General features: G+C 44.0%; 1 protein-coding gene across 1 annotated transcript in view; it reads left to right on the forward strand.

The window, feature by feature from the left end:
- SETD1B (SET domain containing 1B, histone lysine methyltransferase) overlaps positions 1-17,949 on the forward strand; it is a 73,499-nt gene that overhangs the window by 46,768 nt on the left and 8,782 nt on the right. The window contains exons 10-17 of the mRNA XM_027820814.3: positions 1,670-1,887; positions 2,345-2,474; positions 3,101-3,541; positions 5,650-7,206; positions 12,659-12,825; positions 14,255-14,386; positions 15,508-15,627; positions 17,638-17,775. Of these exons, the coding sequence (XP_027676615.2) occupies positions 1,670-1,887; positions 2,345-2,474; positions 3,101-3,541; positions 5,650-7,206; positions 12,659-12,825; positions 14,255-14,386; positions 15,508-15,627; positions 17,638-17,775 (2,903 nt within the window). The remainder of the gene's footprint in view (positions 1-1,669; positions 1,888-2,344; positions 2,475-3,100; positions 3,542-5,649; positions 7,207-12,658; positions 12,826-14,254; positions 14,387-15,507; positions 15,628-17,637; positions 17,776-17,949) is intronic.

A 17,949-nucleotide genomic window follows, 5' to 3' on the forward strand; every position in this document is an offset into this window, starting at 1 on the left:
CAATGTACTGTTCTTCATCTGCACCCACATTTAACCCTATCATTGCTGCCATTTTCCAAATTTCAGACCAAAGAAAGGTTAGAAGGCTGGTTGTCAGTCCGCAGCCTACAAAGCGTTAACATTATATCAATGCACAAAGGGCAGATTAAGGCAGACTCCTGGGACCCAGGCCCATTGATCCTCGGCGATTCAATGCAGCAGTTCAATGAGGAATCAAGTCGATAGGTGGGGTAAGGCTGACAAAGTAATATGGCAGAAAAGTCTGGTTGGGAGAGGGCCATTAAGCAGGCTGATGTTTATTGAGGACGACTTTTGAGCTTTGGTGGCTTTGGGCCCCTTTGATCATGGTACCCTTGTGCATGAACAAATCCCAGCTTTGGTATTTAACATACAGCTGGTCAGGGTGCATGCCGGGGGGGCATGTCAAAATTCTGGGCTTCCTTCAGGATTTCGTTCTATGGGTGATGGTACTCCTCTTCCGCTCCTCTCTTGTTGCTGTCCCTGCCACCACCCTCTTTCCCCCAGTACACCTTCACCACAGAAAGTGATCTTGGCTTCAGTTATCATCCTCATGCTGACGACTCTCCCATCTGCTTTTCTTCCCTGACCCGCTTCGCTCTCTCCAACCCTGCATCCCACTTTGTCCGGCTGACGTCTCCTCGTGGGTGTCTTGCCACTACACTTAAAATAAAAGGGCCAAAATTATGCTTTTCCGCCCTCTTCCCTTTTTCTCTCCCCTTCCTCTGACATGGGTGACGGCACCAGCATCCTCCCAGTTACTCAACAAGTCACTGACGTGAATGCCGTCACTGACTCTGGCCTCTCTGAAATCCCACACTCCCGGGTTTTATCCAGGTCTTGCTGCTGCTTCCATCACATGCCAGGATCCTGCCTTTGTTCTGTATGTGCACTGCTAAAACACTTGTTCAGGCTCTTGCAAGCTCCTGTCTTTACTACTGCAGCTGCCTCCTCTCTGGCCTTTGTGCTCCACCTTGTCCTCCCTAAGTCCATTCAGATATCCACCTGTTCATCACTCTGACCATGTCACTCATCTCTTTGAATCCCTCTGCTGGCTCCTTCTTCTCCACTGCCCTTTTCTGCCCTTACCTTTAGGGCTCTTTACAATACAGTCTCCTTTCCGCTTACTGCTCCTGTCTCTTATTTGTGCCACCTCACCCAATCTGCTGTGCCAGGTTTGTCAGCTGCGACCACCCATTTCTCCACATGTGTCTTCTCTTTATTCCGCACTGCCACTTACGCATGGAACATCTGCCCCAAACTAGTCCATAAAGCCACTTCCCCGTCCTCCAGTAAATCGCTCCTCAAGACACACTTCTGATGGAAAGCCTGTGATAAATTGCCAACTAATAATGGCTATGTAGATGGCCCCTAGGTATGACTGAGATCCTTAATATTTCTTGTTCGCCCTCCCCATTTCCTCCTTCCATTGTTACACCCCCTTGTTGTGCTTTGCCTTGAATCAGACTGCAAATTCTTTGGAGTAGGGACTCTCTCTTGCGTAGTACAGTAGGGTTTTGATCCTGATTGGAAACTTTGACCACTGCTATAATACTGTTAATAATAATGTTATGAGCTTACCCATGATAGTTGAATCCTTGACATGAAGGTGTTTTGATTACAATTCTCTTCTCTTCTTTCCCCTCACCAGAGTCAGAAAGGGACAGAGACATGTCTGATGTTACTTCAGACCTGTCTAAGAAGGATGCAGATGCAGTAGGCCTCCGAAGGAGACCAGCAAGACCATTGGAGCTAGACAGTGAGGGGGAGGAAGGAGATGAGACTTCAGGTAAAGAAGAAGAATCCTGTTCTGAAAAGGAAGACGAGCAGGAGGAAGAGGGAGGATTGGTGAAAGCAGCACCTGGCAAGGTATTTTGCCCCCGCCCCAGTGCGTCACACAATTAAACTGTGGAATTCTCAAACCCTGAGTCTCCAGCTCTAATCACTAGACTACACTTATGAATAAATGTAGTTAGAGTATCTTAGATAAAATTATATGGGCTACTTTTCCTGATATTTGATGACATAGTTTACTCACCAGCTCAAAACAAATTTCTCTTCCCATCCCCATTGTATAATATCACAAACTTAATGTCTTACAGAGGTGGGCAAACTGTCTTTTAATTTGCCTTTTGTTTGATTTTATTGGAACACAACTTTTGAGAGTCTGCACTGATGCACATTGAATTGTATGTCCAGAATTATTGTCTGTTTAGGTTTGTTTACTGCATTCATTGCTGTGGTATTTGAGATTTTGGTGTATTTATTAAAGCCAATACACAAAATCAACATATTTTTCTAAATACTAAAATATTTACTGCCAAAGGAGGAAGATGAGGAGGAGGAGGAAGACGAAGAAGAGGAGGAAGATGCTGACGAAGAGGAGGAAGAGGATGAAGATGAAGAAACGGGAGTAGAAACAAGTGAAAAGGAAGATGAGCAGGACTCTGAAGAAGGTATGCAGTCTTACTAGAAACAAAGTAAACTTTAGCTTCTGGTCAGGTCCACATTTTTGTTAACAGTAGAATTGCTCACCTCTAGGCCAATTCTTAAGCTTGTATTCCTACTTAAGTATATATAATAGGGGTTGCTATCATTGAACTCGTTCTAACTTTGTGCATATTGGAGTTTACAGCACTGGGTTATAACAATAACACTCCACCAAATCAAAAATTGAGAATAAAATTTTATTTTAAAATATACTGTAAATCCCCCCTTTGCCTCTCCCCCTCACCCCAATTGCCACTTTTAACAGTGCAGAGAATAGTTTCTCCACGTGCACTCATCCATGCTCACTACCAGGGCACAAGCAGACACCAACGTTTCCCATGATATCTAGAAGCTCTTCTCTGGGAGCACAGAGCTTCAGAGGACAGTTTTGTTTTATATCATTCAAGAAAAAATATTTTCCCACACTGATTTTTCTTCTAAACGTGAGCTATATTTTTGTTTAAAGAAACCCTTGAAAATCAGGAGGAAATCCCCAAAAACTCTATCCAGGGGATTACTTTCTGTAGTTTCACATGATTATTTAATGAGCTCATAAAAGGACAGTAATAATAATAACGTCTTATCCTTGCAGAAGATGTAGTGAGTCCCACATCTTCCAAAGCTGAAGCTGAATCATCTGATGAAAGTGAGGACTCCTCAGAATTTGAGTCGAGTTCTGACTCGGAGGAGGAGGAGGAAGAAGAGGAGGAGGAGGAAGAGGTGGCGGCTGAAGACCAAGATAGAGAGGCCATGGCTGCTGAAATAGAGCTTGAGTCTGCTAGTCATGAACTAGCAGATGAAGAAAAAGAGACCATCCTGGAGCTGTTTCCAGTGGAAGACTATATGGAAGCAACAAGCCTGGCACTAGAGGCCCCAGCTATGGCTATAAAAGAGGAAGAGATGGAAGAAACCAAGCAACGGGAAGATGAAAGTGGTGAAGTGCCAGAGGAATCTACTGCTGCTGCTGAAGCTTTGATGGTCACGGAGAGAGACCAGGAAGTAAAGCTAGTGCCGTCCCCTGTATGCGTAGCAGGTACAGTGGGTTAATGTATTTTGTCATCTGTCGCTGTAGTATCAAAGTATAATATTCTCACAGCATCCAACTCTGCATACTTTCGGTGCCCCTCTTGTCCTTTCCTCCTCCTTATCTCCGCAATAATGGGTTGGTCCTGGAGATGTCCTCACTGGGGAAGGAGATTTGGATTGAGCTCTTGACCATCTGGTAAGGTGTTCTACAGCTGGAGTTCTGCTGCTGAAAATGCTCTGAGCATTGCACCCAAGAGTCTTATCCTATGCCAGTTTAGTGTCAGTGTCCTTCTGGAGCGTAATAGTCTTAGGGCCTGTCTACACTATGATATAAAACCCGTGGTACTGAATCTCAGAGCCCAGATCAGTGGGCTTGGGCAGCAGGGCTCTAAACTTGCAGTGTGGACATTCAGATTCAGGCCGGAGCCTGGTCTCTGAGACCCCGTGAAGTGGGGTGGGAGTGGAGTTGTGTCTCAGAGCCCAGGCTCCAGCGTGAGCCTGAACATCTAAACTGCTATTGTTAGCCCCACAGCAGGAGCCTGAGGCAGCTGACTCAGGCTCTAAGACTCAGTGCTGTGGGTGTTTTATCACAGTGTAGACATACCCTTAGAGGTGTGTGAATGAATAAGTGGCCTATGAAGGACCAGAGAGTTAATCTATGAAGTGCCTTGTAGATGAGCACTGTGACTCTAAATTTAATGACAGCCAGAAGATGGCTCCTTTAGTGCTTTGAGTTCTGAAGGAGCTGTGTGACTGGGGAATGGAAAGAGATGGTTAACAGGGCTTGAGAGGGGTGGAATCACAGACCTACATTAGGGGTTTTTCACTTAGCGCCATTGTAAATGAACATTTGTCCCAGCATCCTCCTCCCAGGAGAAGGAAATTGGTGTTCTGGTGTCTTCCTTAAATTCACAGAGTCGTATGTTACGTGTGAAGACAACCTCTAGGAGATTTTTAAACTTGTTATTAAATAGGAGTGAGGTGGGTAAAGCTTGCCAATCTACAGGCTGTGGAGAATACCACCACGGGGGGGACTGGAGTTCGGGTCCCTGCTCAGCCATTTGCTCCTGGGCTGCCCTGGGACCCGGAAGCTCTGGGCTGGTCATAGGCTCACCATTGGGGGACAGAGAAGGAACTACTTTCTAGAACAAGCTGTTGTCCTTGGAGGACACGTGGAGAGACTCTGATACATTCTGGAGACAGCCGCATTCCACCCCAGGGAAGATTGCTCTGATGTAGGGAATCTTCATTAGAGGTGGCATATTAGAATGCAGGAGAAATCTATAGCATTAACATTGGTGCTTCCTATCAAGACATCCCAATGCAATTGCTCAAGAGTGAAATGAGTCAGACCTCCCTGCAAAGGTCAATAATCCTGGTTTCAGGTTTGCTCCTTAGCATAGATAGACCTGAGAGAACCCTCCAACTGGCCAGACATTTTCACACTCCTTCCTGTTTCCTCTTGAAAATGTTATTTCAAGCTGCCTCATAGATTGAGTGTTGGTTCCTTTTGGCCCTAAGCCCTACGGAGGTAAATAAAATACGAACAAATGAGAGTGTTACAGCTAGAGCAGCATATAAATTGCCTCAGTGATACCAACCGAGTGTATCCACATTTCATTACAGGGGTCTCCCATTTCTTCCATGTTATGTTCAAGAGCATTACGCTTCCCCCATGCTCCGTTGCCATTCTTGCTGGCCCTCCAGTTAATTTACTACCTCCTGCAAAAAAACAAAACTAAGGACAGCTCAAGGCTCTTACAGCCTACTTACTAACAGCCTTTCCCCAATAATTCACTCGTGTTTTTTATGGCTGTAAGAAGCCAGCCAAGGTTTTGGTAAGCAAAGCGCTTTGTAAGCTGGAAACCTTGGTTATAGCCTCTAGAGTAGCTAGTCCCCAGATAAATCATATGTTTTCTGGTGGTCCAGTAGGGATATCTGTGGTCGCTTCAGGGTCCTAATTAAGCTCCTCTCTATGCTTCCAAAATGGGAAGTGGCAGTTTTTTAAAGCCTCCCAGTGGATATGAGCTGGTTTTGTAATTGCAGCATCTTTAACGTGCGCACACTCGGAAATGATTAGCAACTGAATGGAGCTCATTCTGTTTTTCTCTCCAGTGGAAGAGTCCGAACTGGATATCGAGCTGGAACCTAAGGTATTAGAGGGTCCAAAGCCTGAATCTCAAGATGAAGAGAATCTCTGTCTCCCAGCACCAGTGGGGGTATTTGAAGAACCTCTACCCAGTAAGAGCCACTTCTTCAGTAAGTCTGATGATAGTGACTTAGAAACCCGAGTTACAGGAAAACTACTATCCGCAGCAGAGGAGGAGGAGAGACTGCCTTGGACTCCTGGACGGGACATGGTGGTCCATTCGGATTCTGATACTCCCATACTTCCAGCTCATAAGGTGCCACCCTCTACACTTCCCCTTCCAACAACGCCTAGTAAAGAGGAACCTTTACTCCCTCCAGAAAATTTCCCTGAACAGTTAACTGTGACCAAAACAGCTCTGGAAGAGGAGCTTCCTAGGACTCCAGGGCGGGATATTATGGCCAAGTCTTCACATGGCTTTGCAAAGTCACAGAGTACAGACACTATTCCAGCCACCCCTGGAAGTGATGCTCCCCTTACGGGAAGCAGCTTGACTTTAAGTTCCCCTCAAGTCCCAGGCAGCCCTTTTTCATACCCATCCCAATCTCCTGGGATTAATAGTGGCATTCCTCGGACTCCTGGGAGGGATTTTAATTTCACGCCTACTTTCCCAGAGCCTGGTGCAATCCTTCCTTGCCTTTTGTCTGGCAAGAAACCATCAGAAGATGAGCCAGAGGAGAAATGTTTTAAAGAACCTCTTAGTGCTTCCCGAACAGTCAGCATGAACAGTGTTCCCTCCCCAATTCCCTTTGCTAGCCCTCCAGAAACTGATTTCCACACAGACATAGATTTGCCACCTGACGAGCCAGTATCTGTAGCAGCCCTGCCATGTGTGCCAGTGGATAGAAAGACATCCATAGAGGAGAACAAGGTAGCCGTGAAATCCGTTTTGCTCTCCCCAGAAGCACCTACTGTGTCTCTTCCTTTCCCTCTTCCTCCTACTCCTTCCTCTCTGCCCACCAAAAGGAAACCAGGCCGGCCGAAACGATCACCTCCTTCGGTCCTCTCGTTGGAGGCCTATCCCAGCAAAACTTCAGAATCTCCTCCTGTCCCAGTTGCCTTGACAGAAAGTGCTGTGAGCAAAGAGTTGTTGGGTGGGCATCCTGGTGCTTTTTATGGACTGAAAGACCCTGAAGCGGTCACCCTAGACTTCAGGAATGACAGCTTCCACGAGAAGGTAACCCCGGAGGCCATAGCAGAGAAACTTCCGTTTAAGGAACTAGAGAATCAGTGGAATGAGGACTTCAAAGAAGAGGAGATTCACGTGAAACCTAAAAGACAGTGGCGGAGGCAGAAAAAGACACCTGAAGACATCCCAGTGATTCCTTCCCCTGAATATTCTCCACATCGGCCCCACTTTAGGCCCCGCTCCGAGTTTGAGGAGATGACCATTTTGTATGATATCTGGAATGGAGGAATAGATGAGGAAGATATCAAGTTCATGTGTATCACGTATGATCGCTTGTTACAGCAAGATAATGGTATGGACTGGCTCAACGATACCCTTTGGGTATACCATCCTTATATCCTTTCACATTGAGGTTCTGGATTGAACCTAAAGCATAGTGTTGTCTTGGAAGAGGCAGTGTATGGGTTATGGTTTTAATCATAATTTTCCCCTCATAGGAATACGTATGGATGCAGTAAGTGGGGTAAAATATCCCATCTCTTCTGATTCCATGTAAAACATTGTTTCCTCTTCATTTAAAAATGTTAATGTGACTCAGAGTAACAAAAGGTAGGAAATTCAAGGTTTAGGCTGACACTGCATTTTTCATTCTTCGTTATTTTTCTCCATTCCAAAGGACATGACTTAAGGGCAGCTTTTTGGCTTAAACTTTTAATTTTCTGCCTTTTTATGGCTTGTGTAATAGCCTTAAATGCATTTTTTTAATTGTTAGAAAATATCCAAAAAGGAGACAAAATTAACTGCACCCACCACCCTTTTTAGTTTTTGGTATGAAGTCTTTACAAAATCCACTTTATTGAATGTCATTTGTCTTCCTCATTTGAAAACTCATTTGCAAAAAATAAATGTTATAAGTTTTAAGTAATTGGCATCTACATTAATAGTACTTTACTTGCTAGGGAAGAGGCTAAGGAGAGGAGAACTGGACAGCTGAGGGTAGGAATAATGGTCCTGGAAAGGAAGATTTTGTGAGTGAGTGTGTGTGTGTGTGTGTGTGTATGACGTATTTGGTAATTTGCATAATGGCAACATTTGAGATAAATTCCTTCCATTAACAAACGTTGTTCTAACACAAGGGTGGGCAAACTTTTTGGCCTGAGGGCCACATCTTTGTATGGAAATTGTATGGCGGGCCATAAATGCTCACAAAATTGGAGGTTGGGGTCCGGGAGGGGGTGAGGGCTCTGGGGTGGGGCCAGAAATGCGGAGTTTAGGGTGCGGGAGGGGGCTCTGGGCTGGGCCAGAGGGTTGGGGTGAGGCCTCTGGGGTGGAGCTGGGGATGAGGGGTTGGGGTGCAGGAGGGTGCTCTGGGCTGGGATTGAGGGGTTTGGAGAGTGGGAGGGGGATCAGGGTTGGGGCAGGGGGTTGAGGTGCAGGAGGGGGTCAGGGGTGCAGGCTCCAGGCAGCACTTACCTCAAACAGCTCCCAGAAGCAGTGGCATGTCCCCCCCTCTGGCTTCTACTCGGAGGCACAGCAAGGCGGCTCTGTGTGCTGCCCTGTCCGCAGGCGCCGCCCCTGCACCTCCCATTGGTCGCAGTTCCTGGCCAATGGGAGCTATGGGGGCGGCGCTTGTGGTGGGGGTGGCGTGCAGAGCCCCTTGGCTGCCCCTATGCGTAGGAGCCGAAGGAGGGACATGCCGCTGCTTCTGGGAGCTGTGCGGAGCGGGGCAAGCCCCCAACTCAATTCATTGGCTGGAGCGGGGAAAACCCTAGACCCCGCTCCCTGGTGGGAGCTCAAGGGTTGGAATAAAACGTCTGGAGGACTGGATGTGTCCCCCAGGCCGTAGTTTGCCTACCCCTGTTCTAACACCAACTCTTAAGGCCACTGCCTAATCCAGTTAAAAACTTGGTTTGTAACTTCCCATCACTGCATCCAATCCTACTTCATTATAAGGTGACTTTATAAAATTAACTCTACAGGGCTTGGATTTCTTATAACAAGGCATCAAATACAGGGTTGAAGGGCACTTTCAAGTCCATTTGTTTTTGCTAATTCCAGACCTTCTGCTTCAATCCTGTAGTGTTAGAAAGAGGTCATATAAGTGTAGGGTAAATTCCTGGATAGAGCTAAAGGGTCGTGGGTTTCATGCACATGTTTATGGACATATGCTTCCAATCAGACAACATATTCTACTTCTACAGAGATTCCTTCTTCTAGAAGCACACATAGTCATGTGTATAACTGCTACAATCTAAATACAGTTGTATGTTAATGCTGCTTTTGAAGTACATTATAAATGTGTACCCATCGGGAGGATGCTTCATTTGGCTGATGGAGATTTTATAACAAGAAAAGTCATTTTCAAGGTTTATGAAGACCGTTATGTCTTGATAGGATACTGACAAGTTAAATTGTTTTGAAAAAAAACCTTACCTAGTGTAGTAACCCAAGCTGTAGATAGTAAATGAAATTTTTTTAATTTAATTTCTTTGTTTGTTTTTGCATTCTCAGCTTAGACAATTAAACTATGTTTGTTAGCTACACTTTTAGGACCAGTCAGTTTCATTTTTTCACTTTTTTTTTTTTCACTAACCCAGTCTGCAAATGCAGAAGAGAATTTTTGTTAAAAATAAAAAAACTGTTTCCATTACAATTGACGGGGGGGAAATCATTCATATATGAAGCTGCTTAGACATAAAATAGTCATGTGTACAGTAACCTGTTTGCAATGGCTATTTCAAATACTTGCTAATCAGAACTGGGAGGGACCTCGAGAGGTCATCTAGTCCAGTCCCCTGCACTCATGACAGGACTAAGTATTATCTAGACCATTCCTGACAGGTATTTGTCTAACCTGCTCTTAAAAATCTCCAATGATGGAGATTCCACAACCTTCCTAGGCAATTTATTCCAGTGCTGAACCACCCTGACAGTTAAGAAGTTTTTTCTAATATCCAACCTAAACCTCCCTTGTTGCAATTTAAACCCATTGCTTCTTGTCCTATCCTCAGAGGTTAAGAAGAACAATTTTTCTCACTCCTCCTTGTAACAACCTTTTGTGTAATTGAATACTGTTATCATGTCCCCTCTCGGTCTTCTCTTTTCCAGACTAAACAAGTCCAATTTTTTCAATCTTCTTCAAACTAGGTCATGTTTTTTAGACCTTTAATCATTTTTGTTGCTCTTCTTTGGACTTTCTCCGATTTGTCCACATATTTCCTGAAATGTGGCACCCAGAACTGGACACAATACTCCAGCTGAGGCCTAATCAGCGCAGAGTGAAGCGGAAGAATTATTTCTCGTTGTCTTGCTCACAACACTCCTGCTACTACAGCCCAGAATGATGATCACTTTTTTTTGCAACAGTGTTACACTGTTGACTCTCATTTAGCTTGTGGTCCACTATGACCCCCAGATTCCTTTCCGCAGTACTCCTTCCTAGGCAGTCATTTCCCGTTTTGTATGTGTGCAACTGATTGTTCCTTCCTAAGTGGAGTACTTTGCATTTGTCCTTATTGAATTTCATCCTATTTACTTCAGCCCATTTCTCCAGTATGTGTAGATCATTTTGCATTATAATCCTATCCTGCAAAGCACTTGTAACCTCTCCCAGCTTGGTATCATCTGCAAACTTTATATATGTATCCTCTATATCATTATCTAAAATCATTGATGAAGATATTGAACATAACCGGTCCCAGAACTGATCCCTGCTGGACCCCACTCATTATGCCCTTACAGGATGACTGTGAACCACTGATAACTACTCTCGGGGAATGGTTTTCCAACCAGTTATGCACTCACCTTATAGTAGCTCCATCTAGGTTGCATTTCCCTAGTTTGTTCATGAGATGGTCATGCGAGACAGTATCAAAAGCTTTACTAAAGTCAAGATATACTACGTCTACCGCTTTCCCCCCATCCACAAGGCTTGTTACCCTGTCAAAGAAAGCTGTCAGGTTGGTTTGACGTGATTTATTCTTGACAAATCCATGCAAACTGTTACTTATCTTATTATCTTCTAGATGTTTGCAAATTGATTACTTAATTATTTGCTCCATTATTTTTCCGGATACAGAAGTTAAGCTGACTGGTCTATAATTCCCCTAGTTGTCCTTATTTCCCTTTTTATAGATTGGCACTATATTTGCCCTTTTCCAGTCTTCTGGAATCTCTCCCATCTTCCATGACTTTTCTAAGATAATCACTAATGGTTCAGATATCTCCTCAGTCAGCTCCTTGAGTATTCTAGGATGCATTTCATCAGGCCTTGGCGACTTGAAGACATCTAACTTGTTGAAGTCATTTTTAACTTGTTCTTTCCCTATTTTATTATAGTGACAATAAATCCTTGTAGGCAAGGTTTACTGAACTGAAGAGCTTGTTTTAGGGCCATCTGGTGAAAATGAAGATTGGTGTCATAACTGTTTTAATAGTCTTTCAGTATGATGTGATATGATAATACTTGTCTTCCTATATTACCTTGACCTAGGACCTCAAAGCACTTAACAAACACTCATGAATCCTTGCCATACCCTTGTATGGGGGAAAAATCATTATCTTTGCAATTGTAGTAACTGTGGAAACTGAGGCACGGAGAAGTAAATTTTGTCACCCAAAGTCGGCTGGGTTTCGTGGCAGAGCAGAGAATATAATCTTTTGTTCCCATCCCCAGCTCCAACCACTGCATCGTGCTGTTTTCTATATAGGTCCGTATTAGGGAGAGGAAGGGGTGTGGGTGAACATTTAATATTACAACCAAACCAGTCCTAAGTTTTGCTTGGCCAATGAGGAGTTCAGAATGGGGTTTGGAATATCTGCCTGGACCTGATTCTGCTCCAGTGAAAGTCTGGGGAGCTGTGCTAAGGTTAATCAGGAGCTGGATTTGAGAGAGGGAATGTCTCCTTGCCCTCTCCATCACTATACCAAGTGATGAGTCTTTGCTGCCGTGATACGTTCGTGGTATCTTGACCACAGTCTGAGATGTTGTGAGGAAGTTCTAGAAACACTACAAGTGGGTGGAAAATGTCATTAAAAACATACAGAGCAAACTGCTTCACCAGTTTACTCAGGTGGCTGCGGTCTCTGTCCGTGGTCACATACTTTGCAGAAGTCATCTCCCGAAGAGCCTTTTCTTGACAAATGAGCCCTTTTCTCTCTTCCATTTCATTATATTTCTTCATTATTCTTTGTTTTAATGTATTTTGCAGCCCCAGAGCATTATAATGACAAATAAAGAAATGTCCATTTCTCAAGTAGGGATGTGGGGTTGCCCTAAAAACTGTTTAATTTTCTGAGCTCATGGAAGGTACCAGATTGTTGGCCCTGGAGGCTGAAGTTCTTTCAGTAGCTATTGATCATGTACAGCATGGGGAACAGCAGTGCTAACTTGTCCCACTACCACTCTGCCCCATCCTTTACCTTGAGGGACCCAACTCTAGGGGTGAGCAATTAGTTTGGTCTTTGTTGCCCATACAGTCCCTGGCCTCTTTGTGGAGACTGGCAATTAGTGCCAATAGTGATGGTGTCCTTTGTCTACAGGGAAGTAGACTGAGACACCCAAACTCACTTGACATGGTCACCACGGAACCATTAGGTGGAAACCACTTTCATTTGCTGAATCCTAAAACCTGCAAAAAACCAAAACAAACCTTTCCAGTGTCCAGTTGCCTAACAGTTAGATTTTCACTTCTCTAATAGCTTGTTTTGGCAAACAGTCTTAATTTCCTTCTTTTTTTTAATAGCATTGAAATTGTCCACATGGCTGTAAGAATCAAATACCAAGGAGAGTGGTTTTTTTGTCTGATTTCCACGTATAGCTGGGTTTCTCCTTAACTTAGTTCCACCTACTAGCTTTTCTACCCCGAAGAAGAAGAAGCGGGATGATGGCATGCGGGAACATGTTACAGGTTGTGCACGAAGTGAAGGCTATTACAAAATTGATAAGAAGGACAAACTTAAATACCTCAACAACAGTCGTGCATTTGCAGAGGAGCCGCCAGCTGATACACAAGTAAGGAGACTCATATTGCTGACTGCTTCCTTGAGTTAATTGGATTTGTCTTGCAATGTGGTGTTAGTAACTCTCGTCTCTGAGATGGCATTAAGCCAGTGCCCCAGTGTGGCTTTCCCTGTTGGAAGTATTGCCTTTCAGATGAGAAATAAAACCGAGATCCTATTGAGTCAAGGTCATTAAAGGTCCCCGGCTATTTTCTGTAAGAGTGGGGGTGTCTTCCCCCTGTGTCCTGTACAGCATTCCAATATGGGGAAATGCATTCTGCCTACTTAAATGTCCCTGTTGGTAGAGCTATATATGGTGACCTCTCCTAAACTGTTCTGCGTTGTCACTGGTGTTTTCTCAATGTCTGCTGTTTGCACCCCATTGCAGGGGCATTTCCACGGTGGCTAAAGAGAAGCGATCCTTATGTATATGTATAGTTTGTCATTCTGGAAGTACTTTGGGGATTGAGGAACCTGTTTTTCAATATAGATCTAAAATACTTTATTGGGGCTGCATATACCAAGGTATCATGTTGCAAAGCAAGGAGGTGTGATAGAATGATCAGAGGAATGGAAAGATTTGTATATGAAGAGAGACTGAAAACTCATAGACTCTAAGGTCAGAAAGGGACCATCATGATTACCTTTCCCACCCTCTGCTGTATAGACCCATAACCTCAGAAACTGCGACTGTTTAGTTAGAGAGGGGAGGTGATAGAGGTAATCAAATTAACCAGTGACATAGAGAAGGCAAATCAAGTGCTCCTATTTACCTTTCAAGGGGACGTTTCATGAAATTGAAAGTTATTGAATCTAAAACTGATCAAATGAAATATTCTTTTAAACAAAGCATAACTAACCTATTGAAGTAATTTCCAGGAGGTGTCAGTAAGGCCAAGAGTATAGTGTAGTATTCAAGACAGGATTAGACTTTATGGATAATGAGAAACTCCACAATTATATTAGATAGGGGAAAAAAAATTGTTAGAAGGGGTATAAGACCTCATGCTACAAGGGATCAGCCAGCCACTGACTGACTAGGATTAGGAAGAAACTTACCTCTAAGATCAAGTTAGTCAGTATGTGTCCACTATGAAGATTTTGCACCTTCCTCTAAAGCATCTGGTAGTGGCCACTGACAGAGACCAAATACCTGGCTACATGGACCACTGACAACTGACCTGTTGATCAAGTCTTACAATTTCTGTGTTTTGTGGCAGTGTTGGAAGTAGAACCCAGGAGTGCAGACTCTCTGAAACCTGCCTTACCTAGTAGACCACACTGCAGATATACTGTAGGGAGGAGTTTTTCACTAGCCAGGGCAGACTGTGTTAACTAATCCAATAGTTTCCACGCTGATGCTGTGATAAGATATTGCCCCAAATGGATTGCCCCAAATTTTTTTAAATTGCAACTCCTAAACTGTTCTTCCTTGTTTGCAGGGAATGAGCATCCCTGCCCAACCTCATGCTTCCACCCGGGCTGGCTCTGAGAGGAGGTCAGAGCAACGCAGGCTTCTCTCATCCTTCACTGGTAGCTGTGACAGCGACCTACTCAAATTTAACCAACTCAAGGTAGGTCATGCAACCAGATTTTTATTCTGTGAATCGGAGAGTACAGGTCAGGTGCTGGTTAGGAATAAGCTACGGCAAGGCCAGCTAAAAGCCACAGATCCATGACAAATCCTGTGAGTTATAAATCTCGCTATGATGCCATATATTTCCTTGTCACATTAAGTTGTGTATTACTCTGTAGCAGTATGTCTGGGAGCAAGAGCTACTTAGTACAATATGTCCAGTAGCTTCAACTGCATGATCAAGGGGGTTGATAATGGGACAAAGAGACTCATCTGTAAATTGTGGGTTCCAATCTAGTTCAGGTTAGTAGTAACCAGAAGTAGTTTTACCATCTGATGGCTGTGTAGCCTGTGTGAAATTAGATGGTGATCTCGGTCCTGTTCCTAGTGGACATGTATTCGCATCACAAAAACCTCCACGTTTGGGCACCTTTGTTCATCATCTCACTGAAGGTTGGAGTGGGGTTTCCGGACTGAACTGTCTTCTCACCCCTTAGTTGTACTGTCTCTTCAGAACAGCAGGTAGTTTGAGGTACTTTGGCCTGGGGTATTGACTTTCGGGAGAACTAAATACACATAAAATTCCAAACAGTACAATCGCTAGATCTCTTTGAACTAATGTTCAAATACCTAAAGGGAATGGAAAGAAGCAAATCAGCGGGAAATCCATGGGGCAGAGGTCAGCATAGATACCCTGTGGGGTTTAACACATGATAGGCAGTGACAATAAAACAGGAAGCAGACAATCAATGAACAAATGGAGTTGAGCCCCAGACCAAAACTGTGCTTTAGACACTGGGCTGTATCTCCTTTGCCCTAAATGGGCCTGTTCTACCAACTTTCACAAAAACATGCAGCGAATCGGGGCAGGGCTGGGAGCAGACGACGTCTACTCAAGACGATGTCTTCCCTTCTTTAACCACGAGACTACACTCCCTTTCACAGCTAACGTGGAGGTAATTAATAGTCTGATTTAACTATAGAGTCAGGAGCCACATGCTGCAGTGTCACACTTGTGGCATGGAACACGCTGCAAATGCTCTTTCTTGTGAGCTGTGTACTGTGCGGATTGCTGTTTCGTTTTTTGCTCATGATGGTTTGGGGTTGTTTTGCACACAGTTCCGGAAGAAAAAGCTAAAATTCTGCAAGAGTCACATTCATGACTGGGGCCTTTTTGCTATGGAGCCCATTGCAGCTGACGAGATGGTGATTGAATATGTGGGTCAGAACATCAGACAGGTAAGATGGATTTCCTCACAGGTGACCACAGGGCCTTTGCCATGATTCAGTCATGAAGTGTGGAAGGCCACATGTAACTGTCCTCCGTAGCATCGCTCTTCATACCTCCCTGGGTTTATTTATCTTCTCCATCCCGCTTGTGAATTCACAAACACTAAAGCTTTCTTGAAGCTTTCAGTACTGCACGATTGCATACATCTTGAGTGTTTCTTCTGGGGTTTTTTGTGCATGGCTCAGTTCTCTTGCTCTGTTTCCTCCTGCCTGCCCCCTGCTCTCTGGAAACCCAGAGAGTGACATATGCAAGGCAAAGTCATTGTGCAGAATCCTATTGATGATGTTATGTCATATCTGTGTGGAAATGAGGATAAGATAAAAGACTCCAATTTATGATTTTCGACAAGACAAGTTTAAAATACTTTTGTTCACATGATGGACTGGCTGGTCCCTTTAATGCTGAGTGGTGAAGCCTCGGCGTGCATTTAAAAAAAAACCAAACGGTTGTTTAGAATCCCCGATCAACGTAGGCTGGAGCAGGATTTCTCGAAACAGGATTAAATCCAGGCATATTCTCAGAATTTTTGTCTTTTTTTTTAATAGAGTGCCATAAATTTACACCGCCCTTTAGCTACCCATTCACTGCTCTGGATGAACATACAATCTGTAAGGCAAAAGAAACACAGACATGAAGAAGCTGTGCTATAGATAAGGTTGAGAGTCACCTATTTTTTGAAAGATGATTATTGTAAGGGCTCTAAAATCCAAGTTTGGGGTCATTTGAGCAGTTGGGTTCCTGAGATACAACTCTCCCCACCCCATAAAACATCAGCTGTTTACAAAAAAATCACATAATTCTTCTAAAATTTTGTTGCCCACATCTGGGGCTCAAACTAATGCTCTGATCTTCCCCAAAATGATATGATCCCATGGGGTTGATCTCCGCTTGTACATTGGGGAAGCAATACTGAATAAATTATTGAGGGTAAAGTTTGGAACTCCAGGTCAGCACAAGGTAACCTGATGTGTCTAAAACAGTTAAACTGCATGTGTAGCAAGACTAGGGCTCTGTTGAAGCCATAGAGCGTGCAGGCAGCTCAAGGTGACACACTGTACTCATTGAGCCTCAACTGCATCGATGCACTGTGAGTTCAAGCCCTACCCCTGGCAGATTTCAGAGATGGGTGTTGTTCACAGTAGCTGTTCTCTGCCTGTATCGTGCAGGGGCTCTTTCTGGAAATTTTGCCCTGACCAAATTTCTGGTTTAAGAGCATAATTTTAAAGTTCTCTAAAATCCACATGCAGAGTCCGATTGTACTTAGAAGTATTGTCAAGGGAGAAATTGAGCGGGATGTGATGAAAGGAATCCAAGTGACTGGGACATGGGTTCTTTATACACATTCCTCCTTACATGAGCTAGGCAGAGCATTTTCGGAGTCTTACAATCTTTTTCAGTGCAGAGCTAGGGGCTCTGCCAAGTGTTGTCCTCAGTGTAGGTTTCAGTGGTGTATGGATTTAAAACAGGGGTTCTCAAACTGGGGTTGGAACCCCTGAGGGGGTCACAAGATGATTACATGGGGGGTCATGAGCAGTCAGCCTTCACCCCAAACCCCACTTTGCCTCCAGCATTTATAATGGTGTTAATTATATAAAAAGTGTTTTTAATTTATAAGGGGGGCCACACTCAGAGGCTTGCTGTGTGAAAGGGGTCACCAGTACAAAAGTTTGAGAATCACTGATTTAAACTGTAAAGCAGGCTTTTCTAAAGTCCAAGGGAATTAGGTGCTGAATCCCATTTGAAATTCAGTGCCTAATCTTTGAAAATCCCATCCTAAATGCTTGTCCTTTGAATTCTAAGTCTGTCTTCTCTTGAATAATTTGGGGGCGTGAATATCTTTTTAAATCCCGAATGGTAGTTTTGGTTTGTGCCTTTTAAATTAACTGCATGTAAATCCCATGTACTTTACTGCCCATCTCTATGGCACACGTTGACTCGACAATTGGTTTGCCCGGTAGGTCATTGCAGACATGCGAGAGAAGCGATACGAGGATGAAGGCATTGGGAGCAGTTACATGTTCAGGGTCGACCATGACACCATCATTGATGCAACAAAATGTGGAAACTTTGCCAGGTTCATTAATCATAGCTGCAATGTAAGTATCGCTTCGCTTATGCTTCCGAGTTGGCCTTTACTTACAGATAAACCAGCCAGACACTCAGTTATACCCTGAGGTGGTGATGTTTAATAGGAACTGAAATCAACATATTGATAAGCTGATGGGGGTCAAGACTAGTATAAAGAACTGGTATGAGGGGACTGGAAGATG

Source organism: Chelonia mydas, chromosome 15 (assembly GCF_015237465.2).
Source record: "Chelonia mydas isolate rCheMyd1 chromosome 15, rCheMyd1.pri.v2, whole genome shotgun sequence".
NCBI lineage: Eukaryota > Metazoa > Chordata > Testudines > Cheloniidae > Chelonia > Chelonia mydas.